Genomic DNA, 23894 nt, shown 5'->3' with positions numbered 1-23894 from the left:
AAGAAACCTTACCAGTCAACTGTTCTTACAAATAGACAAAAGACCTTATACCCTTTGTTCCCAAATGCACTTCAGTAATTTTTCATTACTCTAGAAAAAAGTTGTCCATAATGTGCCACTGATTTTTAAACTGCATAAATACCGTATTTTCAATAATCCCTGACTGCTTCTCCAGACAGTATTCCATATACAGATATTGTTCCCTAAGTTACACCATCAATCAGAAACCGACAAGCAGTGAGATGTAATTTACTGAGATCAAACAGCATTTTGCAGACTCTGAAGAAGTGTTTTTCCATAGCAGGGAGCTAGTGGGTGAAAGAGGCACCAGTGTTTTTGTGAGAAACTTGAACATGTGAGCAGGACCGTACCCATTTGGTGGGCTTCTTGGAAGCATCTTCTTTTTCATTATGCATGTTCTTGGAGGAGATGACTGCGATTTACTTTTTCCATCTGCAGACAAAATAATATCCTCAGGCTGTTAGTCGATGATTTACAGTCCCATGACATTTTTGTTCTGGTGCTTTTCACAGTCCTCAGGGGGTTTGAGGGGTTTTTTTCCCTCTTTATTGTCATCTGTGTGAGTGCTGAGTCAGTCAGCAAACTGTGATTGGAGCATCCTGCTTGTTAAAGAGGATGGTTCCTGCCCCCAAAGCACAGACTGCCCATGCCGCAGGTGCTGCCTCATAGAAAAGACACTTTTGTAAACATTTCTGTGTTGACTGTTGGGCTGAACTTTCTGTACAGTGCCTGACTGCTTTGTATAAAGCCTGGTGACGTTTCTGCAGGGTTAATGGTTGCTGCTTGCTGAAGTGGTTAGTGGTTGCTACTTGCTACTAGTGCATATTTTAAAGAAACGGATCATATTTTACTCCTTCCATTTCTGCAGCTGAAGTGGTGACCATGCTCAGAGACTTGTTTTCTTTCTAAGAATATGTGTTCATAGATTTTAGCTCCAGAAGGGAACATCAGGATCGTCCAGCCTTACTTGCTATATAATGCAGACTGTAAAACTTTGCCTAATAACTCCTGCAGCAAGCCCGTAACTAATTCTTTAAGTTCCATGTGAAGACTTATGTATTGCTAATCAAGAAACTTTACAGGAAGGTACAGTCAAATTTTCAAAACGTGGGAAGCCTGTATCTTCAACAAAAATGAGTTATTAAATTCCCAAGCACAAGTATAAGAAGGTCTTACAACACATACAGTCTACTACCCACACTTCAGGTGTAACTTCAGCCTTAAAGAGGTTTTGCCAGTTTGTGTGTTATCTCAGTATTTCAGCCATTTCAGACTATTTCATTAATTTTGTGTTGCCAAGTTAAGTGCCTACTTAGACCAGTTATATTGAAAGGAAGGAGGGATGAGCTATCAGACCACTCATTTACACTTTCATTTTTTTAGTGAATGATTAGAAATTTTCAGGAAGCTTCTGACATTAGTACATGAGGTCATACCGTGTTACATTGTGTTGCATATAGAAATGGACTAATATTTTCTGAATGGCAAAACACCATCAGTCAACTCCCTCGCAATTTCAAGTGATTTTCAGATAGTTCTGCTTCCAGCTGAGCACAGCTGCTGCCCTTCCAGCTGAAACTGGAAAAAATGAGGAGACGAAGATAAAACAGTGACAAATGGCAATAAGATGTTTTCAAGGGACTCTCTTAGATCACCAGATCGTAAGCCTTGTATAATAATTTCTAGATAGGAGAGGGATTTTGTGCTCTAGACTTTCAAAAGATTTTTCCTCTCCTTTTTTTCTGCAAGAGCAATGAGAGGAAAAGATGTACGAGAGGTTGTTATTAATTCCTGTGCATACAAAGCGTAAAACATGTCTGTGTTTTGGAAGAAGCCGAGCTGAGAGATCCTCATGCAAGAAGTGGATGAATTAGAAACAGGTAACAATCAGGTGTTTCCTCTTCAAAAGCCAAGTGCCTTATACCCATTGATTTCTGTACAACAATGGGGGGGTTTTGTTTGTTTTTCTTTAGTGGGGCTTTTTCAGGATTGTCTCACTGTGCAGAATTTGCTATCACCTTTCACTGATTTTGGATCAGCCCCTCCTGTAGTTAGATTTGTGAAATACCTGCAGAAGACCTTGCCTTGAGAGACCAAGAAAGCACATGCTTGGGCCAGGACTGGGTGTCTTGCTCTGCTCCAGTTTCCACTGAGCAGAAGGTGACCATTTGCTTATCTGTGTGGGAGTGTTTTCCAGTTTTAGGACAGTGGCAGAAAAAAATAATGTTCCAGTAGAAGGATGCAAAGGAGAAACATCTCTATATTTGCAGATGTCTTCGATTTTAAAGTAGTTACCTTGGACATGGAATAAAAACTCCTCTTTGACATTATTATGTGAAATCTTGAGGTAATTGTTCTGTGTATCTGTGCCCATGGTGAAAGAGATGGCTTGCATTTAAAATGTTGCTCTAGCTGCTCAATGGATTTGAATTTTTATTTTCCTGTCTAAATGTCAAGATAGGTGGGAACACAAGTAAGTGAATCACTGAAGCAGTGCTGTACTTGCAGCTTGAACATGAAGCAGGAGCCTGATACTCCTTCCAAACACAGATAAGAAAAACTGATGTAAGGTGTTAATTTTGATACAGAAAAGTTCAGCAGTTTTGTGTAAATCAGCAAACACCATTTTATGGATGAAAATGTTTCTGGTAACCAGTTTCTGTCAGCAGAAGAGCTTCCAACACTTTCAAAACACATTTTTTTCACAGCACTTTCTAGAAGTTAAATAACTTACATCCCCAGTTTTATAGATGTAGAAATCAAGGCAGCACAGGCTTTTCCAAGGTCTACGTTTAAAGACTTGCCCTTGCGGTCTCTCTGTTCTTGGATTCTATATGGAAAACAGCGCTGTGCCGCTGGAGAAGCCCACTCAAACAGTGGTTTCACAGTCAAGGGCATGTTTGAAACAGTCTCCCTGTTTGAGACAGAAAGTTTCATTTTGGCAGAGGCATTGCTGGAATGCAAGGAATGCCATCTGCGCCAGAAACATGCCCGAGAGGTCAGATATTTCTTTCATACTGGGTTACTGTGCACCAAAGTTAGGACTGTTTTTGGAAGTTTCTTGCAGATAATATTTTTGCAGAAACCTGTGTCCTTGAAGTGCCATGCAACATAAGTGTAACACTCCACAACTTCAGGTGGCATCTGGCCGTAGAATGAGAGAAGTCAAGGAGTTCTGGCATGCAAAAGGTCTTTGAAACCATGTCCTTGAACCTGAGCTGCTTTCTGCAGGCATTCAGGTAACACAGACAGCATTGGAACAAAGCAGGCTGGTTTGGTGTGGGTAAGAAGTTACCTCGAGGACAGGAAAAAAGCCTTGCATCTATCTGTTCTTCATTTGCAGCCAGATGAGGAGGATGACCTGATAGAACTGTGCTAATAAACCGCTTAGGAAGTGGGGCTCAGTAGTAGAAAATAGCCCAAATTCTTCTCTATCGGCAGGGTGGGAACAGTCTGCGTAAGCTAAAGAGGAACTGTTTCAGTCCCAAGGAGTCCAGGTGTTATCAGGTAGGGGAGGTACCGCTTATCTTCTGTACGTGTCTTCAGCAGAGCATCAGCAGAAATTGAATTGGGAGAGGCTTCAGCAGCAAGAGTATGTGGGGAGGATACCACTTTGCTCCTAAAACTGATACAGTTCAGCAATTTTTAGCCTGTGTGGTTTATTTGTGTGTGTCTGTCTGGGTGTCTTCTTTCTTAAAAAGTGAAGTCTGTTTCAGAGTATGCTGTCCTTAGTGGTGAAGAAGCAAGTGGTGTTTGGTGAAAACTCAGGACTGTATTTTCCACTAACTGATTATTTTACATTAAACTTGTAGAAGTAAATTTTGAAATTAGACACAAGAAGAAAGGAAGAGGTAATCTTCTGAATCTGCAGATTTTGAACAGTCAGTTCAGGAGGGTCACTTGGTCTTTGCGCAAGTGTTTACCTTTTTTTCTGCATTGTCATTGCTGCTACTTACAGTGCCTGATGGCTACATTGCAAGCAGCTTCCCTTGGGCATTCATTAAAAGGATGGTGAGCAGATTTTACGCTGTGCTACTGCAAACCTTGGTTTACGTTGCCAGCTGTGCATGTGCGTTGCAACATTTTGCAGACCTCTTCAGGCAGATGCCTTATTACAAAGTCATTTTCAATTAAAAAGTTTCATTTTGTGCTTAGCTGGCTAGATAGTTGTTGGATTTGGGGATTTTTTTTACTTTTTTTTTATCAAGCAAGTTGCTAACTGTGACCTATGGAATTCTTATTCATACTTCATCGTTTCATTAGTTGTAACTGCAGCTATCAAAATACATTTGAGAACATGAGACATATTCAGTACAAGCTCTGGTTACTCATTTTTCTGTGTATTGAATGCTTTTTCTGACTTACTGGTCCGTGTTCTAAATGAGGTTGGATTAGTGAAGATTTGAACAAAATTAAAATAAAAGGTCAGAAGCGAATCCCTTAAAAGGAATTGATGTAAACCTTTGCTTACATCCCATTCTGATTCAGCTTATTCCTGGTTAAAAGTCTCACTTCTTTAAGTGCAGCCTTTATGTCATGCTCATTCAAAAGCACACAGGAAAAAAAATAAAGTAATATGTGCAGCCAGCAAAGCAACTTTTCATTGGACAATTGCAGAACAACAGGTTTGATTAATGAGTTTTGCTGATTAATGCCAGGGTGGCTGATGAGCCCTTCACTTTTGCTCTGGGAGAAGCTGCTGGTCCTGCCACAGGAGCAGCTGAACAAGCTGTATTTTTTATGGTTTTCTACCAAATCTCTTTTTGTAGAAATGCAGACATTTCTGGACTGAGGCCTTAGCATCCTCTAGGAGGAATGCTGAGTTCTCATGAAAACTATGTGTGAGAGGATGGGAGAGCCTGAACCCTCAGGAGATGCTGGTGGGACCCATCCACCCACACCAGCAAAACCATAACCAGCCATAAGAGGGTCAGCCCAGAAGCTGCAAAGCAAAGTTCTTTTTTCATGGGATGTATGTATCCGTGCTGTAACATTTTGTGGGGCTATAGGTTTTTTTTAATTCAAGCTTGCATTTTCCTAAGCATTACAGGCTTTGGGTTGGAAAAACGGGTTTAGGGAAAGTGCTTTTATTATGAGGCAAATCCACTGATTTGGTGGGCCATGGCAGGTGCAAATCTAAAGCAATAAATTTAAACCCGCTGCCAAAGTCTCTGCTTTTTTGGATTTTCTTCTATGAAAAGAAGTACCTGGTGTCCCATCAATCCTGGTCTGGAAATGCCTGATTTTGATGTGTGCCCTTCACTCTTGCTGGCCCTTGCTGAGGCTGGAGCAAAGAGCAGGCACCAGCGCAGGTGGTGCCATCGTGACAGCACGATGTCACCTGCTGAGTCCCATGCTGGGCAACAGCATCTCTCCACAAGCCCCCGCAGCAGTGCTGTCCTGGTATAAGTAATTGCTCTGTTTACTTTTCCTGGACACCTTCCCTCTTTTCCTTTACATTCTCTGATGGAAGGAGGTTTCTTCTCAGTTCCTCTTGCAGTTAGGAGCATTTTAGAGCTGCACATCACAGGCAGGTGGTTTATACCCACTGCACCCCTGGACTTATTTGCTACTCTTTTTTTGGGAGGGTGATTTTATAGCTAATGAGGCTGCATGGGAATTTTCCTCATGCTTTAAAGAATGCTGGATACTTCACTAAAAAATTAGCTCCATTAGCGATGTGGCGTTGGCCTTCTATAATTTTATGACCTCTGGATACAGAATTTTTCCTACCGCAAGCAGAAATTGATAGAAGTTGTTGATAGTAAAACAAACTTGACCATAAAGCGCTAAAACAAATGAAGATAGCTTGTTGGGATGGTAGTGATAACAGTGTGCTTACCCAGGGCTGATTTGTAATTGTAACAAACTGCTCACCTCTTTGCTTTGCTTTAATGTGCAGTTGCATCCTTGTAACTTGACTGGTTAAGAGTAGAGAGAACTTGCTCCGTATTTGGCTGTGATCTTTTCTGATGTGTAGAGCATCCTGCAGTTCACACCAGCTTTGCAGCTCGGGTGAGAGTCTCCCGCTGAACTAAATCTTCTGCATCTTCTTCTGCTTATGAGGCAACCCTTTGCAGGTTGTGAGAAAGTCTAGCCAAAAAAAAAAAAAAAAAGCATTCGCTACTGATCTCTAGAGAGAAGAAAAGGAAGAAGAAAAAGTCAGGTATTATTGAGACTGAAGTGCGGAGCGGTGTAGACTGGCTTTGCATCTAGCAGGGAGGCGATGAGCCGGGTTGTGACTCTTTGCAAGAGGTTGTTGAAGTCCATGGTGATCTCAGAAAAAACAAAGGGTAACATCACTCCCCACTGCCATGCGTGCATGCCATGAGTAGTTTCCTTTTTCTGTGCATTATACCCTGTCGCAGGAATGAAGTTCAGAAGCTCTCCTACAAGCACTGGGCAAAGTAGCTGGGAGACAGCTCAGCACTGTGTAACTGCACAGGATACAGGGGAATTGTGGTTTGTGAGCAGACAGCCCATCGTTCATTCTGGTGGTTTTATAAATATGCATACTTGTATTGCATGTGTAAATAATACCAGGGTATGTTGCCTGCACATGATGTATGTAACCCTGCGGGACGGGGTAGGGGCTGGATACCAAGGCTGCTTAATGGGCTTTCTTAATTTAGCAACCATTAGTGTGCCTACCCGTCAAACATCTTTAATTCTATGCTTCAGTGTAACCAGTGAGGTTTATTTGCAGTGCTCCTTGCAGGCATAGCTTAGGCCAAGTACAAGTTGAATAACCTTCAGGAAAGCTGTGCTGTCCTTCTGTCGGCCGCTGTCTTTGAAAATTGCCTGCAGAGTTAGTGAGCAGGAACAGTTAAGATTTACAAACAATGATGAAGCTTGTCATGCATCTTTCACCATTCATCATCTGGGTGCCGTGGCTGGGCGGTGAAGTGTTCTTCATAAAAACCAGCTCAGTGTGAAATACACCTCGCAGCAATGTTTACTGCTCTGAAACTCGTCAGCAGCCCTTTATAGTAAATCCAGATTGCGATGTGACATTACAGTATATCATTGCAGAGCGCGCTGGGGTTTACACTAGGAATGAGTGCAGTTCACACCAGATGAGATGTCGAAATTGAGTTATGTAGGAATTTGGCTGTTATATGGGGATAGCTTTTGTTTTCTGAGGACTGAAAGTTAGCTTTATATATATAATATATATAATCTACACATACCTGTACTTGTGTGTGGGTGCCTATATCAATATAGAGATATATATACATGGATATATGGATACACACATGCTATGCTCACACTGTGTGTACAAACACTGTGTATGTTCAAATACAGATTCCTCTGACGGGACCCTGTCTTATTTTTGTGCTATTTCTTAAAAAGTATTTCGGTAGTTTGTTGAAGTGTTACGTTTTAGCATTAGTTTTCCAGTGGAGTAGCCTTTTATTTTCAAATAATACTTGGAAGTACGGTTCTTGGAATATCGTAGTTTTACAGTTCCTGGCTAGAAATACAGAGTGGGAGTTTTCCGAAGGGATTTTTAGGTTAGGTTAATTGGGTTGGGCTTCTGTAGGGTTGCTATAGGAGATGCTAACAGTGAATGTCTCAGTAGCAAAGCCAGAGGACCTGCGAGGTGAGTGTGTTACGTACAGCTGGTGTGCTGCCTATGGGAGAGCGTAGATGCGTGTGGGTGCACCCCGCAGGCAGCCGAGCTCGGCTGGAGAAGGTCGCTTCCGAGATACAGAGATGGTGCAGCCTGCTGGTAACCACTGAAATGGAGCTAAGGCCTGTTGCTGGGTTTTGTTTTGGGTGGGATTTTTTTTGGTGATGTTTTTATGTGTGAATGTCTCTCAGAGCTTGTGAGAAAAAACTTTGAGCAGAAGATCTGGGGGAAATTTACCTGGAAACCTTAAACCACAGAAATTACAGAAGTTACTGGTACATCTCTCTGTGTGCTGGCAGATATTCTCCCTGCTTATTTTAGCCCCTTCAGCTGTGGCACAGACACGAGGTCATTGAGAATAAGATAAAATAGTTGATGCCTTTGTCCAATTACGTAAGTAGGAAGCCGGTGCAAAGTATAACCAGGATGTTTTGTGTATGATTAAATTGTGGCTGAATCTTTGGAGATAAATCTGCTGTCTTGGGGATCTGATAGTCTGAGTAATGTCCCTGGAATTAAACAGCAATAGCTGCATGAAGCGGAAAGCATACTGTGTTGGTTGGCCTACAGACAAGGACAGTAACTTGCTTTATTGAAAGTTAGGTGCTTTGGTGGCAGTTAAATGCAAATGAAAGAAAAGATTGGAGAAAGACCAGCAACGTTTTTAAGTGCTTCCTGTGATGTTGTTATTTCAGTGCTATAGTGCAAAACCTGGAAATTAAGTTATATTTCACCGCCTCTAGTCCCTTGACTGCTTTGTCTTCTGTGCTTGAAACAGATGTGACATGTTCTGGACTCTTCACCATAGTCTTTTAATTTTATTATTGCCTGGCTTTTCAGCCAGAGGGAGAGATGGGTTGTTTGAAGTACTGTTATATTTAATTTTAGATGTCTGAGACTCATGCTTGGGTATTAAATATAGTTCAGAAGCAGAAAAAGGAGTGGGACTGCAGTTGGTAGGTACTACAAGAGAGGAGAGACAACTATACTTCATTTGTCCTCCTTAGCTCTTTTCACCTCCTGTAGCTGTTTTTGCTTTGAGTGCTAATCCTACTATGATATCAGGCTAGCTCGCAATGGTTTTCACAGATGTACTTATTGTTGCTGATTTGATATGGTTAATTTATTACGTCTTTCTAAAAAAAAAACCCAAACACTCTAAAGTTTACCCTTCAGTCTGCTGCAGCCAGTATGAAAGTAAGGCGTCAGATCCACTAACCCCATGAATATGGAGACTTCTAGACCTACCAGTAGCATTCTAGACTTGTTGGTATTCACAGTTACCCTAATGATACAGTATTAATTAATCTCACCTGCTTCTTTACCAGAAGCTTTGAAGGATCCAGTGAGATTTCTTAGGGATGATAGAGACTTAAGAGAATAGAAGCGTTACACATCATTCAGGATTATTTTTTTTTTACTTTTTATATTGAGAGGGAAAAGTTCAGACATCTTTTACGTTACTCTTGTGGCTTGAATTAGAGGGATGGAGAGTAAAGCTGTCACTTAGTGGTTTCAGGCACCAGAATGTTGCATAAAAAATCAAAGGGACATATTTCTTCACAGCCTTGACTGCTTTATTTACCTGTTCGGTTTCTAGTAACTTCCCTAAGCTGCCGTCCTCAGGTGGATGTAGTAAGCTGTGCCGTGACACAGGGGTGCTGGAATAGCCTTAAGAAGCTTGAGGTCTAAATTAATATGTACTCAGAATACTATTGTAGGGCTTGTCATTTAATTTCCAGTTCTTGTGACTCTTATCTCTTCCAGTGGCTGCTGTACATACACTGAAAGAAAGAAAATTCCAGGAGTTAGGACAGGAATTGGGAAAAATACTTCAGAAAGCTTCCACATTGTATTTACTATTTAGTGCAGTGCTAGTGTCTAATTGCTGCTGTCCAGATTTCTCCAAATTTGAGTTAAATGGGTAAGTGCTAGCCAGGACTAAAGAGGAAGGGGAAAAAAAAAAAAAAGGTATCCTGCCTAGTTAAGTCACTTAATTTAATGTTATTTTCTCACACGCATACAAACGTCTCGTGGTGGGGGTGGCATTTTGTCACGGTGACCCTGCAAGGAATCAAAACAAACGTATTTATAGAGCACTGTAAATGTAGTCCAGAAGGAATTTCTGTAGAACAGGGAAAGAAAAACACACTGCAAATAAGCTAACAGTTTGTTGGCTGATTATAATGACTGTCTTACAGCATCCAGGAGTTGTCAATCATACCTTAATGTTTATAGAAGTGAAAAGTCAATGTGTAGTTGTTTAATTTGACATGACTCTCAGGCTGAGAAAGTGTAATCGCTGGAGGGGACAGTTAAGTAGCTGTGCTCCGTGTCAGCCTGTCTCGCTCCGACTACTGCACTAAATGCTTTCCTGATGAGCGATAGATTTGGTTAAATACCGGGATAATTGCTAGCTACAGCATCCAGCACTCTTTTAATGCCTTGTACTACATCTGTATTAGCTCTTGCCTGAGGCTGTTTGAGTTTTCTGCAGCGAAGAAGGCATGTACGTTCAATTACATTGCTCTCCTTCACGTTTTGAAGGGCAATTGTTGCAGAGCTAAATAAGCTATAATAAATTATATTTAATTTCTTCCAAACCTGTTGATCAGACATGACAGTATTACAGCTGCTTCCTGCTTGTAAGTGACATTTTGTTAACCTGCCATACAGAGAACACACAAAGAGATATTTAGACAAAGCATTTTTTCACTTGAAAAATGGAAAAGCACCAGAGTTGTCTTTGCTGGGCTGGTGCAAAGCCAGTGAACTTGCTTTGCGTGCTGTAATAAGGTATTTGCTTCCCCTCGCTGCTTCCTCACATGTAAATAAGACCATCTGCCAATGCATGTTCATGCTTATTGTGCGTCATCAGAACAAGACAGGGATTCTGCTTTCCACTCTGTAACAAGGAGGGTGTCAGCATTTTTGCTGGCATTTCAGTGCTGCTGGATGTTTTAAGGAGAGGACTTGGAAGTGGGTTGGTGGGTGGGTGGTTTTGGCTATGATGGCTGCCCGCTGATTCCTGTGCCCAGCGTCGCACTGGCGTGGCTGGCACAGCAGCACGGCCATGGGACGAGTGCCAGCAGCCTCCTAATTCGTCTCTGCGGTTGTACCCCACCTCTGCTACCCAGCTTGGCATCTATGCGAGATGCCGTCTTTTGTCAGAAAAGCTGGAAGCATCTGTGTGTGGATGGGCATTGTTACAGCTCACTTTAAGAGTGTTTGAAAGGCATTGGCAGGGGGAGCACTTATTTTTTGAAATACGTGTCTCTTAAAAGTCGGAAAAGATCTGGAGGCTGGCTTGAGGTATTTTCAGAGATGAACGCTTTTTTTTTTTCAGGATTCGTTTTAATATGTGATCTGGAAAGAGTGGTTCATTTTGAAGTAAACCAAGGAGTTGTGATTTTGTTTCTTCCTTGACACTGGTGTTCACATCTTTGCATTTGTTTCTTGCTTTTTCATGATTTTACCATGCCAGTTTTAAAGCTCTGTGCCTGATGTTTATCTTGATGTCTGTTAAATCGGTTAAGTTTCACAAGTAGAAGAGGTGTGCGATGTGAGTCACACCTCATATGCTGTTGGGTAGCATGTTTATTTACCCCAAGCAGGGCACTAATCATGTCTTAGACTGCTGAAAGTAAAAGATTGGGTTTAGTTCAGTTTGTCACTAGTTTTGTTTCGTTCCTGGACATGAAGGAAAAAGAAAAATCAATGAGCTCTCTCTCCTGTTCATTTATAAATCATTTTCCTTTTCGAGTTCTGTCTCAGAGCAGTTGGAGACACAGCAAGGAGTGTTTTATTTTCCCACCCTGAAACAACTGTTTACGCTAGATTTTTTTAGCAATCTTCTGTATTGGCCTTTGGGTATATAAAACACATTTTGATAAATTTCAATATAAGCTAGCTGTCTACCTACCCTTAAACACAGTTTAAAATCTCCTAAATACTCTAAATCACAGCTTTGCTCCTCTGAGTTTTTACTGTCCGCTCTCTTGGATAAATACGAAATTCTGGTCTGTAAAGCTATTGCTACCAGCTGTGTCAACTACATCTTGCCCCAACTCTTCCCTGAGTGACAGATGTTTCCAGGGACATTAATTCTGTGGCTTGAGTCTCTAATTTTTCCAAGGCGTAAATGCTGCACATGAGTTTGTGCAAACAGAGTCTATGCTGGTGTGAAACAACACTGGCCTGGTGAGAGTCATGTGCTGTATTTCTGTCACGTGGATACTCTTGCGAGGACTAACCTGAATGAAGCTGTAACTGCCTCAGCTGTAGTTAAAAAGGACCGAGGAGAGAGGAATGTGAGCTTCCCCCTGGTTTGAAACTAATTACCCCTCCTCAGCCATTCGGCTGACCTCTGTACCTCTGTCCAGCTTGGATCACTTCATCTGCTTTCCTCGAGGCCTTCCAACTGCTGTGCCTCTCAGCTGCATGCGTGGAGGGAGGTTGCCTGCTCCATCCTCCAAGACAGGGAAGAAGCCTGCCGTGACCCTGAACAGCACCAAGCACTCGGTCGTTCTGCTTGGTGCAAGCTCCTTGCAGCCCCTGTCCCTCCCCCCTTCACCGCCCGGTGTCTGCGGTGGGTTGCGGCAGGGCTATGTGATGCAGGAGCGGATGAGCCTCACTTTTTGCTTCCCTTCTCTCCTCCCTTGCCCTTAGAAAGCATTGAACCAGTTTTGTGTTGACCAGAGTTGCACTAAGCATTGTTAGAATAGCACTGGCGCGGTCCTCTTGAAGGCAGGCAGTCTTCAACACAGCCACAAGTGTCTGCACTGGCCCACTAGACCCAAAGAACCTCTCTTAACATTTTCTTTACAGCAGATCGCAATAACAAAATTCTGATCTTATATTTCTTTAGTTACTGAGGAACTTCCCTGTCATTTAAACATGATTTAAGGTTCACTTTCCTGACAAGGAAGCACATGTTGAAAATTGGTCAGATACGCTCGAGCCCATTGCAGGAATGTCAGTAAGGAAAGATGTCACAAGAGCACTGAAGTGACCTAGTACCCATGTAGGAAACTAAAATGAGCAAGGTAGGCCTCATTGATCCACAACTTGTAGACCATTAACTGTGATCACAGGGGACTTTGGTCTTTCCTAGCAAGGCTGCTGCTGTCAGTATCCTGAAGAAAGTGCTGGGTGCTGGTGGGTTGACTGTCTGGAAAAGGCCTCTGAGATCATCAAGTCCAGCCTATGTCCCAACACCATCACATCGGCCAGAGCACAGCACTGAGTGCCACATCCAGCCTCTCCTTGAACATCCCCAGGGACGATGACTCCACCACTTCCCTGGGCAGTGCATCCCAGTGCCTGAGCCCCCTCTCCGTGAGGAAGGGCTTCCTCATATCTAACCCGAACCTTCCTTGATGCAGTTTCAGGCCGTGGCCTCTTGTCCTGTCACTGGTTGCCCAGGAGAAGAGCCTGACCCCCACCTGACTGCACCCTCCCTTCGAGCAGTTGTAGAGAGTGATAAGGTCCCCCCTGAGTCTCCTGTTCTCCAGGCTGAACATCCCCAGCTCCCTCAGCCTCTCCTCACAGGACTTTCCCTCCAGTCCCTTCCCCAGCCTCGTTGCTCTCCTCTGGACCCGCTCCAGCCCCTCAGTGTCTTTCTTACAGTGAGGGGCCCAGCCCTGCACACAGGGCTCGAGGGGAGGCCTCACCAGTGCTGAGCACAGTGGGCAGAATCACATCCCTACTCCTGCTGGCCACACAGCCCATGCCCTTCAGCAGATGGCACACGGTCAGCCGGACACTGGCCCTTCACCTCGGAGCAGGACCAGCCTCCACTCTACACCAGCATTTCACAGTCTGCATTTAATGCTGCTATTGTGTTCATGGAAATAAATATAAATATAATGCAGTGGGTCTGTCTTAAGCCTAATGTTGTGTGAAAACTTCATTTAACTTATTTGACTACCTGAAAAAACATTTTTTGTACAGTTTTTGTCCCTGTTTTCTCAAGTATTGTGACTTATTGCGGCAAGATTCCTAAACTTCAGAGGACATAAATCTCACTTTAAAATAAGTAGCAACATTTTTACTCTGTTCATGCATATACCCATCTTGTGCTGCCTATTTCATCACTACTCGTTGAACCATTTTACTGCAAATCTGCTTGACTTGCTTCCAAACTTTAATATTAAAAATGATAATGCCATGGTAATATTAAGTCACTTTAAAGCCTTGGAGGCTTTTTAAACTGCAAATTCATTTAAACTGTAAGCTCTAGGTGATAGGGCTTTTTCTTTCTTCCCTCTTATTCAATTTTGAGCACAGTCATTGGTGAGGACAGTCTTGCTCATGCTGAAGTCAGTGACAAACCTCCTGCTGCATGGTATGAGTTGCTCCCTTCCCAGCAGAGAAGCTTGCATTATAAGAGCATTAAAAAAAAAAAAAAGTCCATTCTTTGCAAGTGAAAAATCTGTTGTATCTACCATAGCAGATTTCCTGAAAGAAAAGCTGAATCTTTCACCTGAAAGAGCTGAGGCCATTATTTTTAGCTGTTTGGTTACTCTTTGAGCATTAGGACTGATTGCAACAGGCATGGATTTCATCCTTGTTTTGTAGATTGAAAGTGACATTGACAACTACAAAAATGTAAAGAAGGGTGACAAGAACTAACATCTATGTGGCTAGCCCTGGTGTTGCATGACCTGTGATGTCCTCCTTTTTTTTCCTGTTATACTACTGAAGATTGACAGTCTTTCTGGCCAAAGAATGGAGAGACATTCAGCCAAAATAGCGTTATGTTTGAATTTCTGTGCTGAAAACCACAAAGTTACACGTCATTATTAAAGCTCTTAGGATCCTATTTCCTTCCTTTAGTATGGCTACAGAAGGGAGAAACCTCGTGCCTGTTTTTTGTCTCTCCATATATTCTACTGCTTGATAACGTTATCCTGAGCCTTGAGTTCACTCTTCCGTTTAAAATTACCATTGCTTTTCAGTAAACATTTTCTTGCCACAGCTATTGCAAATGGTGACGCATTTTCTAGGTAGGATGATTGATGCTTCCAGAGGTGGTTATTCACAAGGAACTTTTGTTTAGACGTATTTTAAATGTATATACCAAGCAAAGCAAAGGCAGCTCTGTTTCAGTGATGCCCAGGAGCAGATGAGGAGTCACTGGCTTTCTCCTGAGTTGCACTAGGAGGTAGATGCAGCTTGTGAGGTCTTTCCTTGAAACAGGGAGCAGCCCCCATATCTGTCCATCTGCACACCACAGTGCCAGCAGTCATCCTACAAAGAAGCAGCGAGAGCCTTTTGACTGCTCGTTCTGACAAGCTGCCGCAGCAGGGTAAGAACAGGATTCATCTGGATACCTGCCTTTCCTCAGCAAGACTCACATGTGGATGGTGAGTCGATTTGATCAGCCTGGAGAAGAGAACGCTCCAAGGAAACCTTGTTGCAGCCTTTCAAAACTTAAAGGGGGCCGATAAGAAAGATGGGGACAGACTTCTTAGTAGGTCCTGTTGTGACGGGACAAGGGGTAGTGGTTTTAAACTAGAAGAGGGTAGGTTTAGGCTAAAAATAACAAAGAAACTTTTTACAACAAGGAGGCTGAAACACTGGAACAGATTGCCCAGAGAGATGGTAGATGCCACATTCCTGGAAACATTGCATGTCAGGTTGCATGGAGCGCTGAGCAAATTCCTCTATTTGAAGATGTGCAGAGTGGCTGGACTAGAAGACCTTTAAAGGTCGGGTTCCAAGCCGAACGACTCTATCATGCTGTGTTTCCTGACCCTGCACTTGGAGTTGCAGGCAATCTGTTGCTGTTTTGCCTTGCAGTCAGAGGTGGCCACCTGTTCATTTGGTTGTGTGGCCTTTTCTGACCTGGATCTGTGGAATAGTTTGGTTTCTTTTTCACAGGAAAAAAAAGTACTTTTTTAAAAAAAACCCCACACAGTTCATTTAATGGATTCAGTTCTGAAGGTAGCCACGCAGGAGGAGCATGTGGGCTGGTGAGGTCCCTGCCTTGCTGCTGTGCCCAGCACTGGGAGACCCTAGGGAGTCTCAAGCCTCCTGACTCTGTAGCAAGGCAGTTTTGTGCAAAAACAGTCCTGGTAGGATAAAATGCTGAGAACAGGTGCTTGGGCATGCACATCAGCACGGGGCAGGACAATTAGGTACTTCTCACGAGAAATGATTGATAAGTGTGTGTTTTAATCTTGTTATTAGGACAGTTTTTAATTAGTATAGGAATCAGAAAAACAGTCAAAAAAGTGTGTTGGAAGTCCTTTTTTTCTCAGAGCTGCCTCTGTCTTTTGCCAGTCTTCTGAGTACAACACACCAGGGACATCTTTTTTTGACAGAGGATCCGTCTCTGGTGTGTGTGGAATAGAGAAGTAGTATTTGGCCTCCAAGAGTAAAGAGATGAAAGGTCTCAGCTTTGTCACAGCCTTGTTATGTGATGAAGCAGATTTCTTCATTCCTCCAATTCCTTGCTGCTCCTCAGCTGGTGGCAGATCTCCAAATACCCCCATTCCTCACAGCTGCTTTTTTGTACACATTTCCTGGAAATTGATGCTTCCTCATATGTTTCCTTGGCTGTTCTCTAATCTTGAATCTTGAAATGGTTTGTTGTTGGGGTTTTGGGTTTTTGGTGTTTTTTTCTGGAAGAATTGTCTCTTTGTTAGCCTCCAATTTAGAGCACAGCCATGCAAACCGTTGGGCTTGACATGCCGTGGTGGACTATGAACGTCTGAGGGAACCAGGGATCTCCAAAAGTAGGTCTGCTGGTACTCCTAACACAGAACCACAGCTGGAAAAAGAGGCATGTGCGTCTTTCTGGTATTGGCAATACAAAACCAGAGGGATGACATGTTCAGCAGCAGAATTGGTTCCCCATGTTGCTGAATAAACATATGCACAGGACAGTGGTTTAAATAAGTGACTGGAGAATTGTAGGGAAGGAAAGAGGACATGCCTTTGGTACTCACTGTGATTCCGTTTCTTCATAGTGTTACTACTAGGTTAAAAATACCTCAAATCTGTGACCTTTTCTTGGCTTTTTTGTGGTGCTGAGATCATCTAGCTTCTTGGTGTAGTCATAAAGAATGTCCACACTTACACATGACCAGAAAAACCCTCTGCAGAAGTACACGTTTTGCCTTGTTACCCAGTGGTAAATATCTGCTTTATATTGAGATGTCCTATTCCTAGAGAATATTTCACTTTGTGTCTTCAAGAACAGAAAATGTCTGTGTGAAACTGTGAAAATAATGTCATCTTCTTGAGAGAATTAGCTATCAGGGTTCCTGGTAGTAGAATGTAAACTGGGGAGCTTTCTGCAGAGTTATACTGATTTATACCTTGCTGAAACCTGGCTTGTGCAGATCAAGCATTTCTGGTGAATACCTTATACAAGGGGTGAGTAACCATTGACTTCTGCCAATGCAAAAGCAAGCTTTTACAAGCTTGAATTCTGCATGTTGCCTTTCAGTCATTCAGAGCAAGGGTATTCATCTCAGCACACCTGACCCTCCTGAAGTTTTTCTGAGATGGTTCATCCTCTGCCTTTCCTAGCCTTCTTAACAATATGAAGTTAGACACGTGAGTTATCAGAGGATGTTGGTTCATCAGTACTGCTCTGTTTCGGATTGTGTCTGTAAGCACGTAGGGCAGTTGCTTTGTAGTGCATCAGTATGTATTCAAGGTAGGCTTTGAAGCCTCAGAAAAAAAAAGTCCGTTTCCCAAATGTCATCTTTGCATCCTTCCTGTCTAACTGGTGGTGAGTGAGAAGTGAAAAGCCTTATGTGATTGTTTCGCATATTATTGTTAGAGAATTTGAAGCTAGGGGTGAGGGAGTCAACAGGATGATATTTTCTTCAGCTTCTGGTTTCTAATTACATCAGTTACAGCCCTGCCTTCTTAGTTGCTAAAAATACAGGCATGAACTGGAAAAGAATCAGATAATCTGGGGTAAAGCATGCTGAATAAAGATTTCCATTCAGATCTTCACCTTTTATCCTGAGTTCCTAATGCCAAGAATTAATGCTATTTGAAAATACACAATGAATGTGCCCTACTGCGGGTATCCAAGATAATCCTAATTGCTTTAAATTAGTTGGTGAGGAGGGTAGGTGTTTGAGAAGGGGGACAGGACTTTACCGTGAAATAGTATATTGGTGTTAAGAGACACAGCCGGGACATGCTTTTGGTTCCAGATTCTTACGCTTATTTTTATTTTTCTGTCAAAAAGTAACTCTTCTTGTTACTCTTGAAAATTTTTTTTTAGGAAAATATCCACAGACACGTGTTTCTAAAGCTAGTCTGGTTACCCTTGTATAAATAAACATGCAGAAAAGCAGAAGAGGAGCAGCATTCCCATTTTCTCATAAGCTGGTTCACATTACAGCCAACACTGAACAGCCCACAACTTACCGATCAAAGTAGAAATAACAAAGACGTTTCAGCTGGTATATGTAATACATAGTTCAGTTTTTTCATTGTTTAACTGTTTGGCATCAACCTGCTGTTAGGCTAATGTCTTGTCTTACTCTCTGCTGTGCCTTAACATTGCTTCTAAGAAGCCTTAGACCGATGCTGTGTTGTGGTGACCAGCTATCAGAAACCCTTGGCTTCAGGTGGGCTTCCAGAATTTGTCCCCATGGAAGCCATCACCTGGTCCAGGTCTGTGAGGAGGCCTGAGGGATGGGAGGAGAACAGTCAGTACAGAACATTTTTAGCACACTTAGGCACTTGGAGATGTTGGCGGGTGCTCTCAGTTAGTAGGAACCATTTCATCCCAACATTCATCCTGAGCGAGAGAGATGTGAGGAGGTAGACGGCAGTGGGGTTTTTTAGGTCAGCTCACACAGAGTAGAAACAGAAGAACTAAAAGATGTTGGGGATTCACTGAGTGTGAAAATCCTTCAGAAACATTAGTTACTGCAGCTTTACAAAATATGAATCTCTGTGCTCAAAGGAAATACTGAAAACACAGCTGATGAAACTTGGTCTCTTAATTAAGGTTTTGCAGCTTCTCAGTGGCCTTCTCGCAGGAACCCATGGAGCCACAGGCCCTCGGCTGCTGGTGTCTGAAATCTGCGCAGAGCAGAATTACCAGAGCATGAGGCTGAGCCTGAAATCTGTCCAGAGCAGAATTACCAGAACATGAGGCTGAGCCCCTTACGTGGCTAGTTTGTGAAGAGCAGCCTTCCACTAACGTTGTTTTCTTCACCCTGGTGTAAGTCAGTAGTCCTCCATCTTTTCAGATTGAGATTCACATAGAAATGAGTTGCATGAGGGCTTTTGATGGAGATAGATTTTCTTTTTGACCTTTTGTTAATTAACTCTGTGCTTTAAAGAGCTGAACGTTTGGGAGTGTAGCTTTAAGCACTCCAAAAGCTGAATGGAGATACCTTAGGATAACTTAATGTGGCCTTTCTGCATGTCTTCACTTCGAGATTTCATCTTGCCCATCATATGATCATCTACACCAATGTCAGAACAGACCCTGTCGCTCTCATTGCAACTCTAATACTTTCTCCACATTAGGGAAACTGTGGATTTCTCTCACTGTCTTTTTTTGATGTATCGTCTTCTCAGTTGCTGAGCCAGCAACTGAGATTATTCTCATGTTTCTCCTGAGTGACTGGTTTTGCAGTAGGAACCATTTGAAGGTTTTTGTTTATTTTGTTTGGTTTGAGTTTTTTGACCTAATGCTTTGCCAGGCGGTGTAGTTGCTGTAGCTTGGCAGGCTATCTGCTTGTGGTGGTAGGTAGAGTCAGCCCTTTGGGGTCAGTCTGGGAGGTGGAGCAGCAGGGAACCACCCATCTGAGTGGAAACTGGGCAGTGTTTTCAAACTGAATTCGACCTACGCCATTTCAAAACCCGGTGTGTGTGTGTGCAGCAGGAGGAAGTGCATGGGCCTTAGCAGCATGTGGGACTGGCATACCTAGTTATTTTCCTTTTCCCTGAAAAAGGTGAAAGAGTCTTAAAAAATGGATTGGTACCTCTCAACTTTAAATCTTAAAAAATTGCTCCTTATTGAGAGCATAATAGTTTTTTAAATGTAAACTCGGAAGGATATTTACTTTTCAAGCATGAATATCCTTCTGCTCTCTCACATCACTGAAAACGTATTATTCTTTTCAGTCCATTGAATTCCGGGGATCAGTCACGTTAAAAGTCAATGCAATTTCCAGTGTCAGAAGATGTAAGGTTTTGTGTTTATGGTTGGAATCCCTTCTCGCTTCTTTTCCTGTGTGATATTAGCCGAAAAATTTTCAGATTCATATGGCTCAAAAGTATTCGGGTGCTTTCCCAAGGATAGAAGGTAATTATATCAAGGGATGATCTTTAAAAACTGTCACTGACCCAATTCTGTTATTGTTATTTACACAGATAAGGGCTTTGTAACAACAGTGGGAGGCTCAAGCCACAACCCTCGAACGGAAGAAACTCATAGACTTAAATCAAAAAGAACATGGGTTTTGTTTCTTTGAACTTGGAACTTGTACATTTTATCGCTGTGTGATTAAAACACTGGAACAGAATTGCTCATTTCCTTTTTGCTGCCTTTTTATAGCTGCAAGTCCCAATCTGAGTTTCTTGCTCTTATTACCAGCATTGCACCTACTCCTTGCTAGGCTCCTTGCTAGGCTTCAGTGACTCCAATTGACTGCAGTGAAAGCCTGTCTGAGTAAGCAGTGCAGTCTTGAATACAGGAAGAGCTATCTCAGTAGTGACAAGTTGTTCTTAAAATCTGTGTGGCTGTCATTATATACCCCTGTGCACATGCAGAGACCAGCATATATAGCCCAAATTGCCTGTCTGTCAAAACTGTGATCAGTTTGGAGACCAAAGGAAAAAACAAACCAAGTTGCCTAGATCAGTGCTTCAGACCTTAAGGTGGTTTGTGAGACCAACCAGTTGGTCACTGTAACTGTTGCCACGTAATGACGCTTCCCATCTGAAGTTTGATTGAGTTGTCTGTTGCCCTGTGAGAAATGCTGGAAGACTGTGAGAGCTCCACTGGTCCAGAAGGCTTAGGAGCAACCACTTGAGATGCCAAGAAAGAGATGTGGGTATCTGTCTGCCAGAAAGTTACCTTCCATGTCATTCTTCAGGTTTACTCTAAATTAACATGGAACTGCTGGAAAGATAGGTCCTAAAAAAAAAAAGTGACAGTTGTGTGTGGTAGGTTTTTAACATCTGTGCTGTAGCATGTTGGGTGGATTTTCTGCAGATTCTTTCCATTTAGGAAAAAAAGGTTTCTGGATGTGATAGACATTTATAGATCTTGGTATTTAAAAATGACATCTGCACACTAAAAGTATTAACAAACCTTTTAAAGTAAATGAGCTTCTTGCCCATCTGGCTGCTTAGGAACAAACAAAAAATTATCCTTGTTCAACCTCAGTTGCTTCCTTCATACTTCTGTCGCGGAGCCTGGGAACAGATTAATTCCTTACAGCATGTCCTAAACCCTAACACACTGGGCTTTGCTAAATCAGAGAAGAAGGAGGTTTTAAGGTCAAAGAGGTGACTGCTAGCCCTGTTGAAGTGACACTACTGTTTGTGTACTCCGTAATGCAAAGTCCCTTGTGGAGAAGGGGATGATTCCAGGTGCTGGATCTGGCCAGATCCAACCAAAGGTTTTGTTGTTGGCAGGCAAAAGCTAAAGCCGTGAGAGACCACTGAAGAGCTGATCTCCAGCACACATCAAGGGAGGTGCAGTTTCCTGTATGTGATTTCCCCTCTGAATTGGGGTGCAGACCCACAGAGCATCTGTTCTGTCATTTTGTAGTAGTTGAAGCATGAACCACTCCAGCAAATTGCTCCCTGAAGTAATGCATGTTGCATCCTTCAGATCATGGGAGTGTGGTGCAGACAGTGAGTATGTTTGTGCTGTGGGGCTGTCTCGCCAGGTGAACCAGCTCCCCTTCCAGAGGAGCAGAAGTTCCTCTGTTCCTCCAACCGATTTCCCTTGCCTGCATGTTTGCATCTAGTTCAACTCATAGGAGCTCTTAGCCAGTGATGAAATCTCAGGCACAGACTTAACAGGGCAAGTGAGGTGGAAAGACAAGTTGCATCCTCAACCAGAAACTGAGGAGACGTGACTTCTCCATAAATGCCGTTTAAACACTGAACAGGGAAGGTAGGGCAAAAAACATCAGGAATCGCCTGATGCCTTCTTGTGAGAGAACAGAGCTTGGCTCTTGGACCCTACAAGGAGCGTTTCTGGTCCTGCAGCACTTCAGGCTTGCAGGATTGGTCGTCTAGAAAAAGTAAAAATGCACAAAGTTGTTTCCAACTGCAGGTTGCTCAAGTGCTGTTCTAGCCTGCTCCAGGTGCAAATCAGTGCCCTCTTCCAGCAGTCCCATGCTCATTCAGGCCCAGAGATGTTGGAGACCTGTTTGGATGTTTTGTTGGTTTGACCACATAACACAGGAGTGCATGATGCTTCAGATCCAGCTTCCTCTTACTGTATCATTGAACTGTTAGCAGCATTCAGAGGATGTCTAAAAGCTGTTGGAAATTACCTTGACTACTTTGTCATTCTCTCATGTTTTAGCACTTTTTTTTATTTTCCCTGTTATCTAGGAAGAAAATGCAGTATGGGGTAAATATCCCATTCATCAGGTTAAAAAACCCCAACGGTTTATGTCAGATCTAAAAGACTGCAGGTAGAGTCTGCTTTGACAGGGTGATATTGGAGCCTTACTTGTCCCTTACATGGGTCAAAAGAGGAACTTTCATGAAATCTAGGAGATGGGTTCTGCAGTGTCAAAATTGGGCAAAACGCACTGAAAGTAACAGAAATTGCTGGAAAAGGCAAGGTAAAAATCATACATGAGACCTGAGCTCCATAATGTCTTTTCCATCTCATGGTAACCAGCATCATCAGGAAGCTGAGCTGTGCATGGAAGCTACTACAGAAACACACAAAACTGTGAAAACTGGATCTCGTTGCTTCCATGTTTCTCATTTTCCCAGTGATGACGTAAACCTAGGTGCTTGTTGTTTACTTTCTTTGAATCCCATTGGGTTTGCCTGACTGTGGAAGTCAAGCCTGACCTTTTCTTTTTCATTGAACTTCAGACGTGCTGCAAGTCCCCAGAGTCTGCAAGCGCCCAAGGCTCCAGCGTGGCTACTTGCTTAGGCTTAGGGACAGAGTTTAAGCCTCAGCTACTTGTTCCTTTTTCTTGTGCAGTTGTGCTGGATTCATCATGGCTTCTAAAAAAACAAGCAATGGTTGTAAGCAATATTACCCTTTAAAAGATCACAGCCTGGAATATTCTCCACTAAACAGTAAAATCTAGAACATAGGAAGTATTGATGATTAAGGTGTCAGGGGCCCATGGAGCTCCCACTGTGATTTAGTTCCCTCCGATTGCCTCAACTACCAATGCATTTTGCTAATTACATCATAGATTTTCCTATTGATGAACAGAATCTGAATTAACAGAGGAAGCACTAATGTTTCCCTTTCACTATTATTGTTGTACAAGAAGCCGTGGCAGATGCTGGCAGTTAGTTACACAAACATTAGTATTAACGATTGGCCATTTGGAATTGGTGACAAACTGCCGCCCGCCAGAATCCTGAGCCTGAAACCAATCAGGAAGTTAATGAGGAGAGAAATTACCACTGCAGCTTGCCCTTAGTTATATTCACGGTAGACAGGAAGGGAGTGTTGGGGGTGGATCTTGACTCATCTAAGGTTAGGAAGGTCAGAGACCCTTTTACTTGGTTTTTGTATCTACTGCAAATTGCAATGTTGCAACCGGTCCTAGCACTGTGTTAGTTTTAAATTCTTTAATATTTGGCCTTAGCCTCGGGCTGTCGGACCCAAGGCCTTAAGTCTTACAGGCAGGATGGTTTCCAGGGCTGGAGGGGTTGCAGCCCCCAGACCTGAGATTGTTTCACCCGCGTCATTACTGCTCCTGCGTTCACCTTGGCCCGAGTAGGGAGGCCGGCACCCCACCATGCAGGGGAGGGAGAGGACACTCGCTTTTGGGAAGGGGAGGAAGGCACCCTCTTTTCCCGGGGAGACGAGACCCGCGCGGGTCCTCTCTGGTCGGGGGCAGGTGGGGCACGATGTCTGAGGCGCTGTGGTTTTTTCCTCTCTCTTTTCCCTCCCACAGTGTTCTCGCCTCCCAGCAGCCAGGACTCCGGCTTGGGGTGCCTGTCCAGCAGCGAGAGCACCAAGGGGGAGCTGGAGTGCGACCCCCCAGCGGAGCCCGGCGCCTTCGTGGTGAACCCAGTCCTGGAGGGT

General features: G+C 43.1%; 1 protein-coding gene across 1 annotated transcript in view; it reads left to right on the top strand.

Annotated features, from left to right (window-relative positions):
• Window positions 1–23891, top strand: part of DMRT1 (doublesex and mab-3 related transcription factor 1) — a gene marked incomplete at both ends in the record, with an annotated part of 55116 nt that extends 31225 nt beyond the window's left edge. The window contains one exon of the mRNA XM_009876142.1: window positions 23764–23891. Coding sequence (XP_009874444.1) covers window positions 23764–23891 — 128 coding nt within the window. The remainder of the gene's footprint in view (window positions 1–23763) is intronic.
• Window positions 23892–23894: the final 3 nt, after the last annotated feature.

The sequence above is a fragment of the Apaloderma vittatum genome, unplaced genomic scaffold, assembly GCF_000703405.1.
Source record: "Apaloderma vittatum isolate BGI_N311 unplaced genomic scaffold, ASM70340v1 scaffold33549, whole genome shotgun sequence".
NCBI classification, from domain to species: domain Eukaryota; kingdom Metazoa; phylum Chordata; class Aves; order Trogoniformes; family Trogonidae; genus Apaloderma; species Apaloderma vittatum.
The sequence above is the reverse complement of the archived record's forward strand: the minus strand, read 5'-3'. Positions and strand labels throughout refer to the sequence as shown.